The sequence below is a fragment of the Pipistrellus kuhlii genome, unplaced genomic scaffold, assembly GCF_014108245.1.
Source record: "Pipistrellus kuhlii isolate mPipKuh1 unplaced genomic scaffold, mPipKuh1.p scaffold_m20_p_24, whole genome shotgun sequence".
NCBI classification, from domain to species: domain Eukaryota; kingdom Metazoa; phylum Chordata; class Mammalia; order Chiroptera; family Vespertilionidae; genus Pipistrellus; species Pipistrellus kuhlii.
This window is the reverse complement of record NW_023425523.1, coordinates 11,077,016-11,096,680: the sequence shown is the minus strand read 5'-3', so window position 1 is coordinate 11,096,680 and position 19,665 is coordinate 11,077,016. Positions and strand designations below refer to the sequence as shown.

The following is a 19,665-nucleotide window of genomic DNA, read 5'->3' as shown; positions in this document are numbered from 1 at the left end:
TGAGAACGAGTTAGAAACACGTTGAGATGGCATGCTTGAAGTCTGTGCATTGTACCCAATGATTGTGTGGTTAACGAAAAGAGCAATAACCATCCTTCATTTACTTAATTTTATTTTTATTCATCCCAAGGTAAGCGTTTTGTGCAAATTGCCAACGGTTAGTCTTCAATTTAAGTATTATTAATCTCTGTTACCGATGAGGAAATGAGCATTTAGGGAATCTGAGTAATTTGTACAAAATAACATGGCTGTGGTTGTGGATTCGCCCACACGTCCTGAAGCAGGGCCTGGGTTGATGTCCGCGGGATGGGGGGGCCTATTTTTCCGTCTGTTTCCTTCCACAAACCATGACTGCCCAGCCTGGGGCATGGCACGCTGCTGGCAGTCACATGGTTACACGCCGAATGAATCCCCTGAGCTGTCGGACTGCCGATGCGTGTAGCCTGCATGGCACCTGGGCGTCATGTTAATGGTAGCCGTCATTGCTGTGGTGTTTTCGCTGCCAGGAGGCACCTCCATGGGCACCTCAGTGGGCTTTGTCATGTTTCTGGCTGAGGCCCAAGTACATCACCCTGGAGTCGGGTCACCTTGCCAGTCCACACCCCCAGGCCCACCCTCTCAGGGCTGGCACGCACCCTCTCTCACTCTGGCTCAGCCTGCACATCTTAGACCGGGCGGCTTAGCGTTCAAGGCCGCGGCCACCCTGACCCGTTGCAGGGAGTCAGTGCCCGATCCACGTGTCTGTGCAGCAGACCTGCCGTTTGAGTCCCCGCAGGTGCCGGAGGCTCTGATGGGAAGCGAGGCCCTATCCCTTGTTCCTCTCAGACACCTCGCCGCCCCCGTGTCTCACGTTGGGAGTGAGCAGGCTTACTGACACTCCTGTGCTGGGCAGAGCCCAGGCCTGGGGCCCGGGGCACAGGACGCTGCCCTCCGAGCATGGTTCCAGAGCTGCTGGGGCTCTCGTCCTCGCCGAGCGGTGGACGGTTGCTGACTCAGGCCTTGGCCGGGTGATGGGAGCACAGAGCGGGCGAAGGGGTTCTCGGAGGCGGGGGGAAGTGCACAGGGAAGCCGTGGGGAGCAGTCTGCCTCAGGATGGGACAGGCTTGGAGGCCGCTGAGGGGTGGGAGGGTCCCGGGCTGGTCCCAGGAGAGATGAGTGAGTTGGGGACTTGATGGCTGAGACGCTGGCAGGGAGGCTGGGGTTTTGTGTTTTGGCCTCAGCCCTGTCTCTGGGGTGGGAATCCTACCTGCGGAGTAAGAAAGGAAAGGAAGGGAAGGCTTCTCCCCTCTCCAGAGCTCTCCATCACTCCTCCTAAGACTGCAAGGGGGTCAGGAGGGGACCAGCAGAACAGCCCAGGCAGTGTGCCTGTGAGTGTCAGGGAAATCGGCAGGAGTCCTGGTGCCGCGCCCAGAGCTCTATGGCCGGTTAGACCCGGGTGGAAGGGGCTGGACCCATTGTGCCTTGGGCCCACAGGCTGGCCGCCAGCCTCTCCCGGTGTCCTCACCATGACCAGCATCCTTCCTTTGCACTGCTGGCCCTGAAGCACCAACCCAGGCAGACATGGGAGCTCCCAGCGGCCCTGGGAGGCCATAGCCAGGTGGCCCCGGGATCTCCTTGTGGCTCCTCCCCAGGGCCCTTCATTTTTCCTCTCCCTCTCTTCCGTGGAGACCCTGGTTTTGGGGCGGAAAGAAGGCTGGAGGAGGGGAGACCCTTTATCACCAGCAGAGCGCTCAGGCTGAGCCTGCAGCCCTGTGGGCACAGTTTGGGTCGCCCCCCGATCCTCAGGCTATAAATCTGGCCCAGCCCAGCGGTGGCTGGAAGAGTCTCTGTGCCAGAAATACAACTTCTAAGCCCTTTGTGATGCCTAGAAACCGGGGGAAGGGGTCAGAATAGACAGGAGGGAGTCCTGGGGCCCCAGCGGCCGGCCCTCCGCCCCCGCGGGCACCACAGGCCTGCTCTCACAGCAGCGGGGGCGACCCGTGGGCCGGGTGCAGGCGGCGGTCTGGTCTTTTTTTGTTTTGTTTCCAAAGAGGATTTTGTTGAATGGACTGAGCTATTTTGGAGAGCTGTCTGAGGAGCGCCGATTCTTCAGTTTCTCGGAGAAAACCTGCTTCTTGTTAGCGCTCATAAAAGGTCCTTGCCGGGGCCCTGCGGGTCGGCAGGAACGGAGTCCTGGCTTATTTGAAATGTTCGGAAATGGGAAAGGGTGCTGCACAGAGGGAGACACTGTAAGGAGAGAGGCTTCCTGACCTGTGCCCAGCGCCTCGGGGATGTTCGAGCTCATTTACCCCTCCTGCCTCCCCGGGGTGGGGCCGGTGGGGGGTGCAGCAGGCCTGGGCCTGGGGGTGGGAACCCTGTGCAGGGGAGGGTCCCGAGCCGAAGGCTGAGGGGCCTGTGCCACACGCCCTGCCCCTGGCTCCCTCAGCACCCCGGTGTCTCAGCGTGTTTGACTTGTAATGTGTACACATGTCACCTGTCACTTTTCTTGGTTTCCTTTTCACAGTTGCTAACTTTTTTCCTAAGACTTCACCCAAGACTGCTGAGTTTTGATCTGACTCTTTCGGGGAGAAATCTAGAAGAAAAGGGAAAAGATATTAAAAAGGGCATTTCATTATCATATGGATAATTTCTCCCTTTTGAAATCTTTAAAAGGAGCATCCGGTGTGCGTCTTTAAAGGGAGTCCATTTATTAAATGGGCCTTGAAAAAACACCATGGACTCTTGGAGCGTAGAAGCTGGTGTAACAGTCTGAACCCGAGATGTAGGACAACCCTAACCATTACCCAGTCCTTACCACCTGCCGAGCACCTTCTAAACCCTTCACATGGACTCACTTAATCCTAAGAGCGCTCAGCCCCATTCTCCTCTGAGGTCACTGAGGCCCCGAAGAGCTGAGCAGGTTGTCTGTGGCCGTACAACTCGTGATTGTCAGGGGCCCGGATTGGAACCAGGCTGCTTGGTTCCAGAACAGTCCTAACGGTTTCCCCACAGTGCCCCTGAATGAGTGTTTCCGGCGCTGCTTTCAGAGTGCACAGAGGGCCTGGCGGGGGGCTCATTGGTTAGAGTGTGGTCCTGTTAGGCCAAGATTTGGCGTTTGGTCCCCCGTCAGGCACATACAAGAATCAACCAATGAATGATACGTAAGTGGAACACTGGATTGATGTTCTCTCTCCACCCACACCCCCTTCTCTAAAATCAACTTTTTAAAAGTGCATGGAGGAACTCATAAGCATTTTTGAGTGCTTCCCATGCAGCGCGCCGGATGCTGCTTTTTATACACTATTCTATTTCATTTAGCTTGTCACTTTGGGGCTGGGGCGGAGAGAACGGGCTTTGTCAGAGACAGCGGCCTTGTGCTCTGCGTCATTGTTAGCCCACAGGGTCTTTTATCCAGTCGGGGAGCGAACAGTCTGGGCCTGACAACCACAGCAGTAAGGCTGAGCCTTTGTCTGGTCTAAGCTTTTAGCTTTCTTTCTTTCTTTTAAATATATTTTATTGATTTTTTTACAGAGAGGAAGGGAGAGGGCTAGAAAGTTAGAAACATCGATGAGAGAGAAACATCAATCAGCTGTCTCCTGCACACCTCCCACTGGGGATGTGCCCTTGACTGGAATCGAACCTGGGACCTTTCAGTCCGCAGGCCGACGCTCTATCCACTGAGCCAAACCGGTTTCGGCTCTTTTGAGCTTCCTATACGTCCCTTGTCCCAAAGACGACTTCTTTTTACTCATTGCTGTAGAAAACCACCCACCCAGAGCCTGGTCGTGGAGAGCAGCACGCCATGATTTTATTATGATTTCTCCCCGTTCTGTGGGCTGGGCTCAGCGGGGAGGGGGAGGGAGGGCCTTCAGTTGGCCTGGCCTGCGGTCCTGTGTGCTTGCCGGCCTGGGGTGGCGGCCGGGGCTGGGCTTCTCTCCCTTCGCAGAGGGCCCCCCTGTGGGGAACAGTTCCTGTAATGGCGGCTGGACTGCTCAGGGCTCCAAGAACACAAAGCAGGCGCTTCCCGGCCTTTTAGGGCTCAGCCCTGGAGCCGGCCCAGCACGACTTGCCCTGAATTCTTTTGTCAAAGCAAGTCCGAGCCCCAGCCTAGATTTAAGGAGAAGACCTTGCAAGGTGGGGAGTCCTGGGAGGGCTGGTTCCCTGGGGTCCACGATGTAGCAGACCCCCACAGCCACCTCGAGCCCTCATTCTCAGAGTCTGTGTGTAATTATTTTTTAAATATGTTTTTTTATTTATTTCAGTGAGAGGAAGGGAGAGGAAGAGGGGGAGAGAAACATCAGTGATGAGAGAGAATCAGCAGTTGGCTGACTCCTGCATGCCCCACACTGGGGATCGAGTGACTACCAATCTATGACTACCTCCCCTCTCCCCTCTGGCAACCGTCAGTCTGTTGTCTGTATCTGTGAGGGTGTTCCTGTTCTGTTGGTTCGTTTATACTTTTCTTTAAATTCCACATACAAGCGAAATCATATGGTATTTGTCTCAGCCTATCCAGATGGAAAATAATGATGATGATGATGGATGATGATGATGATGGGTGTCTTGAAGGGAGCACCGAGGTGGCTGGCCAACGTTGATAAGGAGGTTATATGGGTGTGAACCAGGGATTGAGTCACCCATCAGCAGAAGCCAGGAATAAAGATGAGCTTATCCCAGCAGAAGATCAGTCAGTTGGGACCAAGGATGCAGGAAGGGGTAGGATGAAAGAGGCTGCAAACAGGAATTATCAGGGGAAAATGGAACCCCCCACCCCCCTGCGCCTGTGGGCCCGAGGGCAGAGCATTGAACCAAAGAGGATTACTCTCAAGACTTAATATCGATATAATATCTATGTAAGAGTTAATATCTAATAGCTGCTAGGCTTTGAACTTGCTCAGGACCCACCGCCCCTTTCTCCTGTCCACTTCCTCCCCTTGGGATGGGAGTGTCTGTCCTGTGCCTGATCCACCTGGGTGTTCTGGAAACATACAACTTGCCTGGCTTCCCCGGTTCACAGTTGGAGAGGAATTTCGGCTCCTATGAACTGTGATTCTGGGTCAAATGACATCCAGGACGGGGATCACTGGGCTGTGCCCCCTCCCCCGCCACCCACGTTCAAAACCAGTATCCATGGTCTAGGCCGGTGGTCGGCAAACTCATTAGTCAGCAGAGCCAAATATCAACAGTGCAGCGATAGACATTTCTTTTGAGAGCCAAATTTCTTAAACTTAAACTACATAGGTAGGTACATTGTTATTAACTTAAATAGGGTACTCCTAAGCTAGCCTTTGCTAAAAACTCAAGGGGCCCAAGAGCTGCATGAGGCTCAAGAGCCGAAGTTTGCCGACCACGGGTCTGGGAGGACCCAGCACCATGGGAGGTGAAGTTGGGGAGCGTTTTTTATGTGGCCATGTACAGTCATGGATTCATAGACAGTTTCCTTTTCAGAAATGTGCGTTCTGTTCCACTGCTTTGTAGTGGAGATGCTTGCCAGTCCACACCCCAGTCCCTAAAAAAATGCTGAAGAGCAACATGACTCAGCGCATGGAGGGGAGCCTGCAGGCCTTTGCCCGGATCGCGTTGCCGTGGGAGGATCTGGAAGGCAGGCAGGCAGAGCCGCTGCGTGTGCCCTGGCTAATGGAAGGCGCTGGACGCCGCGGCCCTTTTGCACAGCTGCCTGCTGGCAGCGGCCGCAGCTCGGGCAGCTTCCCTCACACTGCATCTGCCCCCAGCTTCCCCTTGCGGCCCAGGGAGTCACCCCGCAGAGCAAGGCCACGGAGGGGAAGGAAGGGCCGGCTGGTGTGGGAGGCCTTCCTGCAGGGCCGCAGGCAGGCGGGGCAGTGGATCCCACGCCCCAAGTGGCGTGCTGCTCATTTTCTGGAGGACGCACACTGCGGGCAGGGCCTGGTGTTCCGCACACTCGCCCCCGGCGTGATGGGTGTGACATCGTGTGTGTGTGTGTGTGTGTGTGTGTGTGTGTGTGTGTGAGAGAGAGATGCTGACACTCCAGAGGGCACAGGGGCAGGGGCCTGCTCTCCCTCCCTCCAGCCTCCTCGCTGTGCGCCCCTCTCGGAGGTTCGGGTGCGAGCAGGCCCCTGGAGCATCCTGGGAGGGGCTGGCAGGGCTTAGTTCCCATCTCAGTCTCCTCGCGGGAGAACCCTGAGCAGGTGCTGGCCTTTGATGTTTATCTGGCTGGCTCGGCACAGGAATGCAAAGCATCAGGGAGGCTGGACTTCCATCCAGGGCAGGTGCAGGCCGGGTCAGGCTGTGCGGGGAGGTGGCTTTGCGGTGCGGTCTGTGCCCTGGCCTGGAAGTGGGGCTGCAATCGCCAGACCTGCTCGGTGTGTCCCCCAGTTCTGAGAGGTCTGCCCGCATCCGTCTGCCGTGGGAAAGGCGGCCCGGAGGCCGGCCAGCCGTGACGGACCGACTCCGAAGGAGGCTGTGTCATCAGGGCCGTCACTGCCCACGGCGAGAGGATGTGGATGCCGCTCTGTGCGGTTCCGGCCCCGAGACCAGCAGAGCCAGGTGGTTGCACATGGCCATGGACGCACCCGGTGTGGGTTTGCTTGTTTGCTTGCAGTGTTTCCCAAAATGTGGTACGTGTACCCCCAGGGGCACGGGAAGAGTTTGGTGGGGGTATGCACTGCACCGTGCTTAGCTGCGCCTAATTCTACGTTCTCATGAGTACGAGGAGTACTCAGCGTTACGAAATTATAGAAGGGGTACACGTATGTCAAAAGTTTGGGAAACGCTGGCTTAGAGGGCATTTTCCGGGGTTACACTTTATCAGCAATCACTTAGACAGGGGGCAGCACTGGGCACCGAGAGTGCCCAGATGCTTCCCAGACAGCACTGTGTGGGCCATGCTGATGAGCTGGCCCTGTTGCTCCCGCCTCTCCTCTGTCAGTGCAGATGCTCCTGGCTTCAGTGGGGACACCTGCAGGGCTTGTCCACAGAGCGCACATTCAAAGCCCAGGCCGGGGACACTGTCCAGCTCGTGAGTGTTGATGCAAAGAACTTGGTCCCTGGAGTGTCCACGGAGCTGAGGAGCCCGCAGGTCGGGGTCGCCAGGAACCCGTGCGGCCAGCAGGAGGCCGAGGGCCCGGACAGCAGGACAGGACCACTGGTCTGGGCCTCTCAGGACGATTGGCCTCACGCCTCAAGGTCTCAAGCAGACATGTGTGCACCTCCTGCTTTCTCAAGACAAAATCCCAGAAAAAACCCAGCCCTCCCTCCGGCTTGTCCTGCAGTCTAATCAGATCTGCCGATAAACACAGGCAATCCCGGCTTTCCTCCTCCCTGCGCCCCGGTTCCAAGGTGGTCATTACCGGTTATCTGTGTGGGGCTGTGTTCCCACCTCCCCGCCTGCAGCTGGAGGCAAACGTTTTAATTAAAAGGCAGGAGTGCCAGGAGATACCGGCGCTCAGGTGCCCGGTTCCCAGCGGGGGAGCGGCGTTCAGGGGCTGATGATGCTTGTGTCTCGGGGTTCACAGGAGCCTTGCTGCACACCATCCTGGCGCTGCGTCAGGCAAGCGCTGTCTCCACATCCAGGGCGGAGGCGGGCCTCACACCCAGGTGGGGTCTCGGTGACTCTTCTGGGGGGAAGCCAATCAGATAAAACCCAGGGCCCTGTCCGGCTCCCTCGGGTGGGAGTTTTCACAGAAAGCTGAGTCAGCTTTTCCCTGGGGTCCTGCCCCATAGTTACCTCTTGGCAGTTCCTCTTCTCTGCTTCTGCCCTGTCCTCCCCAGACCAAGCAGGTGATCGGTGACTGGTGGAGGGACACAGGGGCGATATAGCCGGCCTGGGGTAGATGGGTGGGTGGAAGGAAGAGGAGGAATCTGCATTAACCCCAAGTCTACAGCAGCTTCTCCCGAGTGGGTGTCGCTCTGGTCTGTGGAATAGGAGAGCCCAGCGATCCTCACACAGGGCCATGTGGCCCGGGGACACTGCCCTCGGACCCGGGAACCTGAAGGCATACCGTGCCCTTCCTCCCCTTAGCTCTGCGGCCAGCGGTAAGTGTCTAGACTTGTGGTCTGCAAACTGCGCCTTGTGAGCCACATGCGGCTCTTTGGCCCCTTGAGTGAGGCTCTTCCACAAAACACCACGGCCTGGGCGAGTCTGTTTTGAAGAAGTGGCGTTAGAAGAAGTTTAAGTTTAAAAAAAATGTGGCTCTCAAAAGGAATATCAATCGTTGTCCTGTTGATATTTGGCTCTGTGGACTAATGAGTTTGCCGACCACTGGGCTAGACCGTGTTGAGGTCCTCTGTTTCCTCTTTCGAAAACTGGGGAAAATAGGAAAGTTCCATGCGGCCGAAACAAATCCCAGTTACAACTCACTGCTTTCTCGGCTGTGGGCCAGCTGGGTTCCGGCTAATGTCACAGCCCGGGCGGGTGCACCACCACAGGGCTGGGCTTCCTCTTGAGCCCCGGAGACAGAGGTGTGGAACCGGCGCTTCTGTGTGGTTGCCCCTGGGCATGGGGGTTTGCCTGCTTCAGGAGAGGACCTGCTCATTCCACGAAGGTGCTTTGCATTCATTTTGCCCGTCCCCCCCCCCGCTTTTTTTTTTCAGCATCCAGCGAGCAGCACTGGTGGTCCTGGAAAATTACTATAAAGATTTCACCATCTATAACCCCAACCTCCTAACAGCCTCCAAATTCCGAGCAGCCAAGCACATGGCGGGGCTGAAAGTCTACAACGTGGATGGTACGTGCCTGGGACGGTGGCTCTCAGGGTGTCGGGGGGCCATTGGGGCAACTTCATGGCCCATCTGGTTCTACCTCCTCTCGGTGTGTGCCTCTGTGGTCCATTCTCATGTCAGAACAACTCCCTCTCTCTCTCTCTCTCTCTCTCTCTCTCTCTCTCTCTCTCCTCTCCCAAACATATTTTCAGAGGACTGTTCTTTATGGTCTACATCTGTGGGAAGTTCATTCATTTGGGGATTTTTATGATTGAAAACAATGGGGATGTGTGTGTTTCCTGTCTCCTGCTGGGAACATCTTCCATTAAATAAAGCTATTAGGAAAGGCCTGCTTTTCCAAATGTGGATAAAGTACCCAAAGCAAAGACTCAGCCCCCCAAACCCGTGAAGGCGGTATAACCGTCAGTAGCTCAGGCGTCTGGGGAGACACGGTGGGGCGTTCCTCGGCCCCGGCCAGAAGCTGGAGCTGAGCCGTGGCGGGAGGCCAGAGGCCCGGCCTGGCCGCCAGAACTCCTTCGGGCTATCAGATGCTTCAGCGCAAGAAACAGGACCCGGTGTCACGTCTTGCTGGGCCGCCCGGGTCAGGGCGAGAGCTTTGCAAACCCTCCAAGAGGATCATGTTGTTAGCAAGTCAAGTGATTTATAGATGGTGTCAGCTTCGGTGGTGATGTAACATCCTCCGCCTCCTTAAGCTGTGCTTCGTTATTATGTTTGGCTAATGAGATGTGCACGCTCTCACGAATTGAGAAGGATTGGTCCCTTTCGCCTGTGACCTGACGACAGCGAAAATTCCCATTAGCAAAACCGAGTATTGACCACGTAGGTGAGACATGAGAAAACCCTCGCCGGTTTGGCTCAGTGGACAGAGCGTCCGTCTGCAGACTAAAGGGTCCCAGGTTCGATTCCAGCCAGGGGCACATGCCCCGGGTTTCGGGCTTGATCTTCCCCAGTAGGGGGCGTGCAGGAGGCAGCCAATCAATTGATATTTTTATCTCTCATCATTGATATTTTTATTTCTCGATCTCTCCCTTGCTCTTTGAAATCAATAAAAAAATTTTTAAAAAGTATTCATCTTAGCAACTTTAAAAAAAAAAAAAAAAAAAGGAAAGAAAGCAAGCGTGAGATCTGCCTTGTCTTCCTGACAAGTCGATCAGGTGATCAGAGGAGCGAGGCCAGGACTTCTGAGTCCGGAGGAGCATGGGGGCCGTGTCCCACGTCCTCAAGCATCACGGCTGCTCCGTGAAAGCTGTGCTGCCCTGAGAGCCCAGCGGGGCGTGTTCCTGTGTGTGGCCGGTGGCACTTGTCCCTGGACCGCACTTTCTCTCTGTCCTGTCCTCCCATCCCTCTCCCCCCCATCGTTGTCCTGTTGCTGAACTGTGACGTCACGGCCGCCCTCGCAGCCAGCGGGCCGTGCTGTACCAGATGGGAAGTAACATCCTCACCCCCAGTGTTATTGTTGGCCATCGTCGTAATCACCGCGCATTCTTCATCTCCTTCCGAGTTCCTTTTCCCTCTGCCCCTAGCAGATCGGGCCTCGGGGAGGTTTCCTTCCCCCCGTGAGCATGGTGAAGAGAAGGGGGGACCGTTCCCCGCCTGGGGAGTCACACTGGGGATCTGTGTCTGGCTTCGCAGGCGATGGGAGGGCGGCCCCAACAGACGGTGGTACCAGTGCTCTGCTCCGTTTCTCAGCCCGTGGCATTAAAACTGCATTTCCTGCCGAAACCAGTGTGGCTCAGTGGATAGAGCGTTGACCTGTGGACTGAAAGGTCCCAGGTTCAATTCCGGTCAAGGGCATGTACCTTGGTTGTGGGCATATCCCCAGTGGGGGGGGAGGAGGGGGTGCAAGAGGCAGCTGATCAATGATTCTCTCTCATCAATGTTTCTAACTCTCTATCCCTCTCTCTTCCTCTCTGTAAAAAAATCAATAAAATTTATTATAAAAAAAAAAAAGAAGTTCTGAAAACACAAAACAAAACAAAAAAACAGACAAACGGCATTTCCTCCCTCCATCTCCTCCCCGAAGGCCCCGGTAACAACGCCGCCGGCCAGTCCCGGGCCATGATCGCCGCGGCCGCCCGTCGCAGGGACTCCAGCCACAACGAGCTGTACTACGAGGAGGCGGAGCACGAGCGGCGGGTGAAGAAGCGGAGAGCGAGGTACGGTGTCCCCTGAGCGAGGCTTCACTCCGGGAACGTGACCGGCCTGAGCCTCGGGCGTGATCTTGCCGTGGTGTTTCTCAAACTCCTCATGCATGAGCATCCCGGGGGAGGCGGGGGGGTGGGGGTGTGTGTGTGTGTCCCAGCACAGACCTCCAGGCCCCCCACGCAGGTCACTTGCTGTTCAGCAGCTCTGGGGGAGGGCCCAAGAACTGGCATTTCTTACCCGTTCCCAGCCGATGCTGAGCTGCTGGCCCAGGGCCCACACTCTGAGGGGCCCCATCCTGTGCCCCAGGCCCCGGCTGGTTCTCTAGACCTGATCCCATGCACGGAGAGGGACAGAGGTGGTCCCACTGTGTGCTGGGCCTCTTCCTTCCCTCCCTGGGACGGCTACGTGGTGGTGAGATCAACAGGATCAGCCCGGCTCTTAGTAAGCGGCTTGGCTCCACCAGCCCCGCTCAGAGGCGGAGGAGCCTTGGCATGCGTTTCCCTCTGCTGACCAGATAGAGCGAGTCTCCGGAGCACTGCGGTGGCAGGATTGAGAACAGAGGTCACCTCCAGGTCCCAGGCTCCTTCCTCCTCACCCACCACAGCCCCAGTTCTTCCCTCCTCCCCACCCCCCCACCACCACGTAATCCTCCCTCCCCTCTTCCCCTACCTACTGTCAGAGGAAGGTGACCGGATGTCCCGCTTTTGGCGGGACAGTCCCGATTTTTAACAATTTGTCCCTCTGCGTTTTAAAACTGTCCCAATTTTTGCTGAAATCGGTTTGGCTCGGTGGTAGAGCATCGGTCTGGGGACTGAAAGGTCCCAGGTTCGATTCCGGTCAAGGGCATGTACCTTGGTTGCGGGGACATCCCCAGTCGGGGTTGTGCAGGAGGCAGCTGGTCGATGTTTTTCTCTCATCAATGTTTCTAGCTCTCTCTCTCTCTCCCTTCCTCTCTGTAAAAAAATCAATAAAATATATTTAAAAGAAATAAATAAATAAAATAAAACACAGTCCTTTTAAAAATGCCACGGGACGAGGGACAAATTGTTAAAAAGCGGGACGTCTGGTCACCTTAGTTCTAGAGTGACAGCTAAGGGCCTCGGGGGGAGTTGAGGGGAGCTGGGCGCGGCAGGTGGGCAGGAGTCCATCCAGGTCTGCAGGACTGCTCCCCAGCCCCGCCCTGACGCCGGGTCCCGTTGTTCCCAGGCTGGTGGTGGCGGTGGAGGAGGCCTTCATCCACATCCAGCGGCTGCAGGCCGAGGAGCAGCAGAAGGCCCCGGGGGAAGTGATGGACCCCAGGGAGGCCGCCCAGGCCATCTTCCCGTCCATGGCCCGGGCCCTGCAGAAGTACCTGCGCACCACGCGGCAGCAGCACTACCACAGCATGGAGAGCATCCTGCAGCACCTGGCCTTCTGCATCACCCACAGCATGACCCCGAAGGTGCGCCCGCCCCGCCCCGCCCCGCCCCCGGGCCCCGCACGCGGGTGTGATCAGGAGGGACCACATCAAAGGCTCCTTCGAGGCGCCAGCTGACGGGGATGTGGGATGCCCCCTGCTCCCTGGTCTGTGGGTGCAGCTGGTTTCTTGATGTGCCTCTGAAGGCCTCTAGGGTCGAGCCGAGGAAAGATTTCCCTGCAGGGACAGCAGTCCAGGTCATAGTGAGGGGTCCTTGGTGGGTTCTCACCCAGCTCCTGCACCAACTGGAGCCAACCGCTTCACGGCTCTGTGCCTCGGTTTCCTATTCTGCAAGTGGGGATGATACCGATATCCCCTTCACTGGGTGGTTGTGAGAAATGAAGTTCATCCGTGTGGCACGCTCAGAGCAGTGCCCGCTGTATGGTGAGAACTCAGCGAATGGCTATTGTTGTCAGAGGCAGAAACGGTGCCAGCCCTTCGTGAGGCGTCTCGGGTGTGGTGGGGTTCATTGTACCGCATGGTCTTTGAGATCGTGGTGGGAGCACGCTTTTAGGAAACCATCGTGGGGCTCCGAGAGGGAGGTGGCCAGGGGGACGAGATGGACGGACGACCACTCTCCCGACAGAAGTGGCTCAAGTCCCAGTCCCACCACTCACTGGTTGGTGACTTCTCCTACATTACTCTACACTTGTTTCCTCTTTTATACACCGGGGTTGGTAACAGTCTCCCCCTGATAGGATTGTTGTATGAGAATTACATTACATAAGGCAGCATGACACGGAGTACGTGATCCTGGCCTAGGTCGCCCGTGGGATGCCGGTGTCGGCGGGAGGACCTGTGTTCCCACATTGTCCTGCACATACACGAACTACCGCTGGTTACGTTCTCACTAACCAGTGACAGCGTTCTGGAGAGCAGACACGTCCAGGGAAAGGAGCATAAGGTTTGCAGATTCTTGGACTCGCCCAGAGAAAGTAGTCAGCACAATCACACGTGTCCATGAATACACCTGCAGGTGATTTTTGCCAAGTAATCAGTACTAACTCCAAACAAAACAACCTAAACGTAGAACAGCGCTTACGGAGTGTGGCACCTCTGACCCCTGTGGGCTGGAGGAGGCTCTTTGTTAGAATGTGAGGTTCCGGGGGGGATGCAGAGCAGTGCGGGCGGCGTGTCTGCGCTGGCCGTGAGGCTGGGCCCCAGCAGAGTTCCCTTCCTGCAGGATTTTGTAGTTTCCTGCTTGCTTTCTTCTTCATTTCAAAAATGTCTGCTTTTCTGAATTAATAATAGCCTTTGTATAAAAGTCCAAACATTAAAGAATAGAATAATATACGAAGTGAGATTTCATTCTCCTCTCGCAAACAGTTCTTCCTGATAGAGTGAGGTGTGTGTGTGTGTGTGTGTGTGTGTGTGCGCGCGCGCGCGCGTGTGTGAGTGCGAATTTAAAGCAGAAATGGGGGCGGGGGACAAATGGTATCCTATACACATATAGTTTGGAAACTTGCTTTATTCCTTAAAGCTCTCTGGCTGTCTTTCGATGTCAGGACTTCCCAATCTCTGTCCTACACGTGGAACTCACACTAATAGCTGCACTGCCTTGCACGGAATCCCATGATTCGCTTAACTCAGTGGTCGGCAAACAGCGGCTCGAGAGCCACATGATACAGCTCAGCATTTTCCATCTGTCTTTGGCCCCTTGAATGTGGCTCTTCCACAAAATAGCACGTGTGGGCACGCACATACAGTGCGATTGAAACTTCGTGGCCCGTGCGCAAAAACTGGTTTTCGGTTCTCAAAAGAAATTTCAGTCGTTGTACTGTTGATATTTCGCTCTGTTGACTAATGAGTCTGCCGACCGCTGGCTTAACTGATTGCCTGTTGGTACGCTCTCGCTCTCGGACGGAGCTCTTTGTGAGTCTGAGCCGGGGCGTGGCCCTTTCCTTCCTCGGTATGATCGGAACGCGGCCATGCCCCCTTATTCCATATCTCTCGTGGCTGCTTTCTCTCAGTGGCCATCACAGAGTGAGCTTGCAAAGCCTAACATATTTACATTCCGAGAAGTTTGCCAGCCCCTGATCGTACAGTGGTGACGTGACTGTCTGCTTTGCGTGTGTTTCTGTGCACGGGTGCTGCTGTTCCAGAGGGATGCGTTTCTCGCGGGGGAGCCGCTGGGTCCCAGGCCGTCCTCCCGAGGGGTGAGGCAGTGTTACTCTCGCCTCTGGGGCCCCCAGATCGGAGGGCACTGCTTCTTCCCTCGCACGCTCGGCAGCGTCGGGGTCGCCGTTCTTTTTACTCACTGTCCACCTAAGAGAAGGAAAGTATTATTATTTGAATTTATATTTTTTAAATTCTTAATGTGACAGGACATCTTTCCTAGGTGGATGTTCTGTGTATTCTCCTCTACGGTATCTTACCAACTTTCTTTCTCTGATTGTTGAATTGCTTCTTTTCCGTGTGGTTCATAAGAGCTCTTGTCATAGGAGAAGTGTGTCTGTACCAGAGGCTCAGCTCTGCTTAGAACATGTGCTCGCAGAGCCGAGATTGGGGCCTGAGGCGGCGTCCTTACCAGCATCCAGACCAGAGCAATACCACCCAGCATTGTCCATCTGTCCCTTCGGCTCATCCTTCCTTGCAGCCGAGCCAGGGTGCTAATGGATGTGATGGGTGTGCTGTGGAGTCTTGAGTGTGTGCTGGGTGCAATGGAAAGCCACATTTAGAAACCAGTGCCTGCCCCCCAGGAGAGGGAAATCCCGTGTGGGGCCCAGACCCCAGGACAGAATGAATTGTCCGAAAGGGAAGCCACTGAGATGCCCAGCAGTGACCCACGGCATTCAAGGCATGCACATCTGTCCTAGAGGTCCAGGGTGCTTGGAGAAGACTTAAAGGGCCAGGGGTGGGGATTTAAAGACGACATTCAGCAGATGGAGTGATACCGTGAAGGTGGGGGGACCCCAGAGAACCCAAAGAGCTGGTACCAAGAGGTGTGAGGGGAGGAGAGGCCTGGCCAGCCCTCAGACTTGCCATGCACAACCTTCCCTCCACACCCCACCCCAGATCCAACATAAAGTAACGGTTCCCGGCATTGATCGGCATTGATTGGCGATTGATGGTAGTCCCCTCCTGCCATGAGGGGGTTAGTTGCCCACTTCCTCCTCACAGCAGGCCTCTGAGTTGGGTGCTGTCATCCCCACCTGGAGGTCAGGTGGCTGCCCCAGTCCCCAGCCAGCCGGTGGGAGAGCGGGCGTCTGCGCTCAGGTCTGTCCCTGCAGGTGTGCAGCTCGTGTTCTGGAGTGTTCTCTGAGCTGTCCGTGTGGGAGGAGGCGGACCTGCAGGCAGGGGCCTGAGCGCTCAGTGTGGGAGGAGGCGGACCTGCAGGCAGGGGCCTGAGCGCTCAGTGTGGGAGGAGGCGGACCTGCAGGCAGGGGCCTGTGTGGTGGGGCTGCCCTCGGACCGGGGTGGCTCTCCCTCACGGCCCTCCTCCCTCCCCTGTTCCAGGCCTTTCTGGAGCGGTACCTGGGCGCGGGCCCCACGCTGCAGTACGACAAGGAGCGCTGGCTGTCCACGCAGTGGAGGCTGGTCAGCGACGAGGCCGTGACGAACGGGCTGCGGGACGGGCTCGTCTTCGTCCTCAAGTGCTTGGACTTCGGCCTGGTGGTCACCGTGAAGAAGATCCCCTTCCTCGTGCTCTCGGAGGAGTTCGTGGACCCCAAGTCGCACAAGTTCGTCCTCCGCTTGCAGTCGGAGACGTCGGTGTAGGCGCCCCGCAGGCGTGGCTTCGTTCGGAGAAGAGGGTGCGGAGGGCGGCGTGTGCGCGGGGGCCGCCCTGTGTGTGTGGCGCTCTGGCCGGCGCTGGACCCGCAGCCTGACCTGCACTTTATTTGGAAGGAAGACGAGGTGTCGCCCTGGAGACCCGTGCGGGGGACACCTGGCTGGCGGATGATGGGGCTTCTCAGAGGCCGGCGGCTCCGGGCGATCCTGTGGCAGCTGTAACCAAAGTGGAGCAGGCGGCTCCCGGAGCCTCACCTTACAGCTTCGTCCCGCCTTCTCCGTCCACACCTCCCACAGCTCCCAGGGGAGAAGCCAGCGTGTGCGTGTGCGTGTGCGTGTGCGTGTGCGTGTGCGTGTGCGTGTGTGTGTGTGAGAGAGAGAGAGAGAGAGAGGGAGGGAGGGAGAGAGAGAGAGAAAGAGAGAGAGAGGGAGAGAGAGAGAGTGGAGGTCCAGCTCCACTCCCCCGGAGCCAGGGGCTGCTCCTTGTTGCCTTAGGTCCCGCAGAGAGATCACAGCAGAAAACGTGCACTAATGCTTTGATTGGATCTTTCTTTTCCCAAAGAGAAAACCTGGCCGCTCTGTTTCTGATCCCGTTTCCCTGCCCGCCAGAGCAGGTAGCCTTTGCTTACTCTGTGAGGGGCACCTGTCTTCACCCATCCCCCTTCCCCCTCCCCCTCGGCAGGTATACACACACACACACACACACACACACACACACACACACACATACCACCCCTGCCTGGCTGACAGGTCCCGCTCGGGAAGCCCAACGGTCAGAGCTGCCAGGGACCTGGCCCTGCCCATGTGCCTCAGGGGCTCCCATGGGCTGTTTGCATAATGAAGTGTGGATTGCCCCCCAGGTAGGCCTCAGGGAGGGCAAGCCAGCTGGCATGGCCCTTCGGGCTGCAGCGGGAACCCCTCACCTGCTGCCCTCCTCCCCTGCTCTCCACCCACCGGGGAGGACGGATGCTGGGTCGGCCTGGCGGCTTCAGCTGGAGCCTCTGACGTCCCGGGGAGTGCCTGTCGGGGGAGACCAGGCTATGCCACCGCGGGGACAGCTGCTGCTGCCACCCAGCCCCTGATTTCTGACCACCATCACTGTGCACCCCGCTCCTGCCTCCGCCGCTCACTCCCAGGAAGGGCTCCGCGGCCCCTGGTGTTGACGTGGCTTGTAGAGTTTGGTCAAGAGAGAAGGAATGGTGCCCTGGCCAGCGTGGCTCAGTTGGTACAGCATCCACCCACTCACCAAGAGGTCTCTGGTTTCATTCCTGATCGGGGCACCAAAAAAGAGAGAGAGGAAAGAGAGAGAGGAGAGAAAGGGCCACAGAGTGTAGGGAAAGGGGAGCGGGGGCCAGTCTTAGGGTCCGTGATCAGCTTCAATGCAGCTGGTTCCAGGGACTTTCCGAGGCCTGGGCCGGGGCTGGGGGGAGGCCTCTGCAGGGGGTTGGGGGGAGCCGCACCCGGTTCTGGTTGCCTCCCTCTTCCTGTATCCACAGCACACCTTTACCAAGTGCTCCCTCTAGCTTTGCCTGGGTACTAGGGTCCCATCCCCTCACTTCCGTGTGTTCCCACACGCCTCCCCCCTCCTCGGTTTACGCATCCACAGGTGGCACAGGATTCGCGTGTCGTTCTTTACATCAGAATCGGCTTTGGATGTTTGTACCTGAAAAAGGAAACTGTTCTTGCACGAACAGCCTTCAGGCCCAAAGGAAGGCGTGTTGGGAAGCAGGAAGGGAAGCCGGCTGGCCTGGCCTGGGCCCAGGTGCGCTGTCGCCACACGGTTCTGCTGATGGAACACACACACACACCCATAACCATGGTGCTTCCGTGCCTCTTCGTGTCTGCCTGTAGGTCCCTCCAAGCTGGACATTCCTTAGGACGATGTCTTTCTCAGGAATATGTTTCGGGAGATGGTGAATGTCTATGACTTTGGCCGCGTGAAGGTGATCACGTCCCAGGCTCTGTGCGTCGGGAGCACAGCGGCGGGCACGCCCCGGTGTCCTGCACGCGGTGCTCAGCGACCCTGCCCGCCAGCACCCCGGGGCCCGGGCTCCCAGCCCCATCTGCGGGAGCCAGCCCGGGAGGGGTCACGTCGGATTGGCTGTTTCGGCGCCTGCATCCCCAGCAGGCGAAGAAAGGTTAATATATTTCCTCTCTCCCTGTGTCTCTGTCCCTCAGCCTTGTCAGACCTTCTGAAATTACTGTTTCTGTTTTAAGGTGAATACTGATTTTTTTTTTTACACTGACTTTGTACGAATCCTTTTTTGAAAGAATACCAAAATAAAATGCAGGGTCTCTGGACACGGGCTTTGCACATTCAAACCCTTCACAGCGGGGACAGCGCCCGTGGCGTTAGCTCGCTGGAGGTTTCAGTGGGTCTTTGTGTCAGTTCCCGGAGCCAGTGGCTGTTCTTCTTAAAACGGGGGTGTCCTGTGCCTATCGATACAGCCACCTCACAGGAGACAGATTTCATGTGCCTTAACTGTTTATAGATTTTTTCTATAGCTTTCAACCGAAGTTACTAAAATGTGGACGTTAAATGCTGAAGAGCAGGAGGTAATGAGCGCGTGATCTCGGGCTCGCCGTCTCCCTGGCGGTGTTTCCACCACTAGACGACTTTTGTCCTTCAGAGTGTCCTTTCGGAGGTAATGGCCATTGTGAATCGCCCGTGACCTGAACGTTGAAGTCTGCGTGCTCGGAGGCGGACGGGATGTTAAGGTGCGGCCATTCATCCATCCTTTGCGTTAGCGGTTAAGTGGAAACACGGAATGCTTCCTCTCAGGTTCATTAAGCAAGCGCTAGGGAAAGTGCTTGGTCAGCTTTCTGCCCGATGATTACCATCTCCCTTTCTCCCACTGTCCGCTTCAGATCTGCGGACAGGACAGGTTCCATACAGCAGGTGGGAAGAGGCAGATAGCCCCTATAGGTGTGCGCAAACATGTGTTGTGTGTATATGTGCGTGCATGCGGGTGTGTGTTGCGTATATGTGTGTGCATGTCTGTGTTGTGTGGGTCTCTTGTGTGTATGTGTGCATGTCTGTGTGTGTTGTATGTGTGTGCATGCCTGTGTGTTGTGAGCATGTATGTGCCTGTGTGTGCATGCCTGTGTATTGTGAGTATGTGTGTGCCTGTTTGTGTGTGTGTTGTGTGTGTGCATGCCTCTGTGTGTTGTGTGTATGTGTGTGTCATGTGTGGCTTGTTGCCTGAGCATGAGCCGCCTCTTCCATCGGGAGGAGAGGACATGGCTGTGCTGCCGAGTGTAGGAGAGGGATGAGGTGCTCGTCCAGGACTCTGTCTTGCATCTGAGCTTCCCCTTTGAGTGCCCGTGTTTAGATGTGGAGATAGCCCAGCAGGGAGCCATGTGCCTGTCGTGTGGGCAGCTTGCTCCCCCTCCCCCTCCCATGCCTGCCCTGGGGGAGAGTGTCCTAGCTGCTCAGGGAGACCAGCGAATCAGCCTTCAGTCGACTTTTGCCCTGCTGTGTCAGGCTCCCTCAGCAGCAACGCGTGTCCTGTGAGGCAGGGTGTTTCCATGCACATGAGCCTTTCTCAGCATGTGTGTTAGCAGGTAGATGGCATGTTTGCATGTTAGGCATCTGTGTTGTCTGTTGCAGATGGGTGTGCTTTTGCTCCTTCGCTTTGGGTTTGCCCAGAGACGTG

At 56.6% G+C, this 19,665-nt stretch overlaps 1 protein-coding gene across 1 annotated transcript in view; it reads left to right on the top strand.

Annotated features, from left to right (window-relative positions):
* VANGL1 (VANGL planar cell polarity protein 1) overlaps positions 1–18,336 on the top strand; it is a 41,037-nt gene extending 22,701 nt beyond the window's left edge. The window contains exons 5-8 of the mRNA XM_036452648.2: positions 8,551–8,684; positions 10,703–10,835; positions 12,031–12,265; positions 15,737–18,336. Of these exons, the coding sequence (XP_036308541.1) occupies positions 8,551–8,684; positions 10,703–10,835; positions 12,031–12,265; positions 15,737–15,997 (763 nt within the window). The 3' untranslated portion in view covers positions 15,998–18,336. The remainder of the gene's footprint in view (positions 1–8,550; positions 8,685–10,702; positions 10,836–12,030; positions 12,266–15,736) is intronic.
* Positions 18,337–19,665: the final 1,329 nt, after the last annotated feature.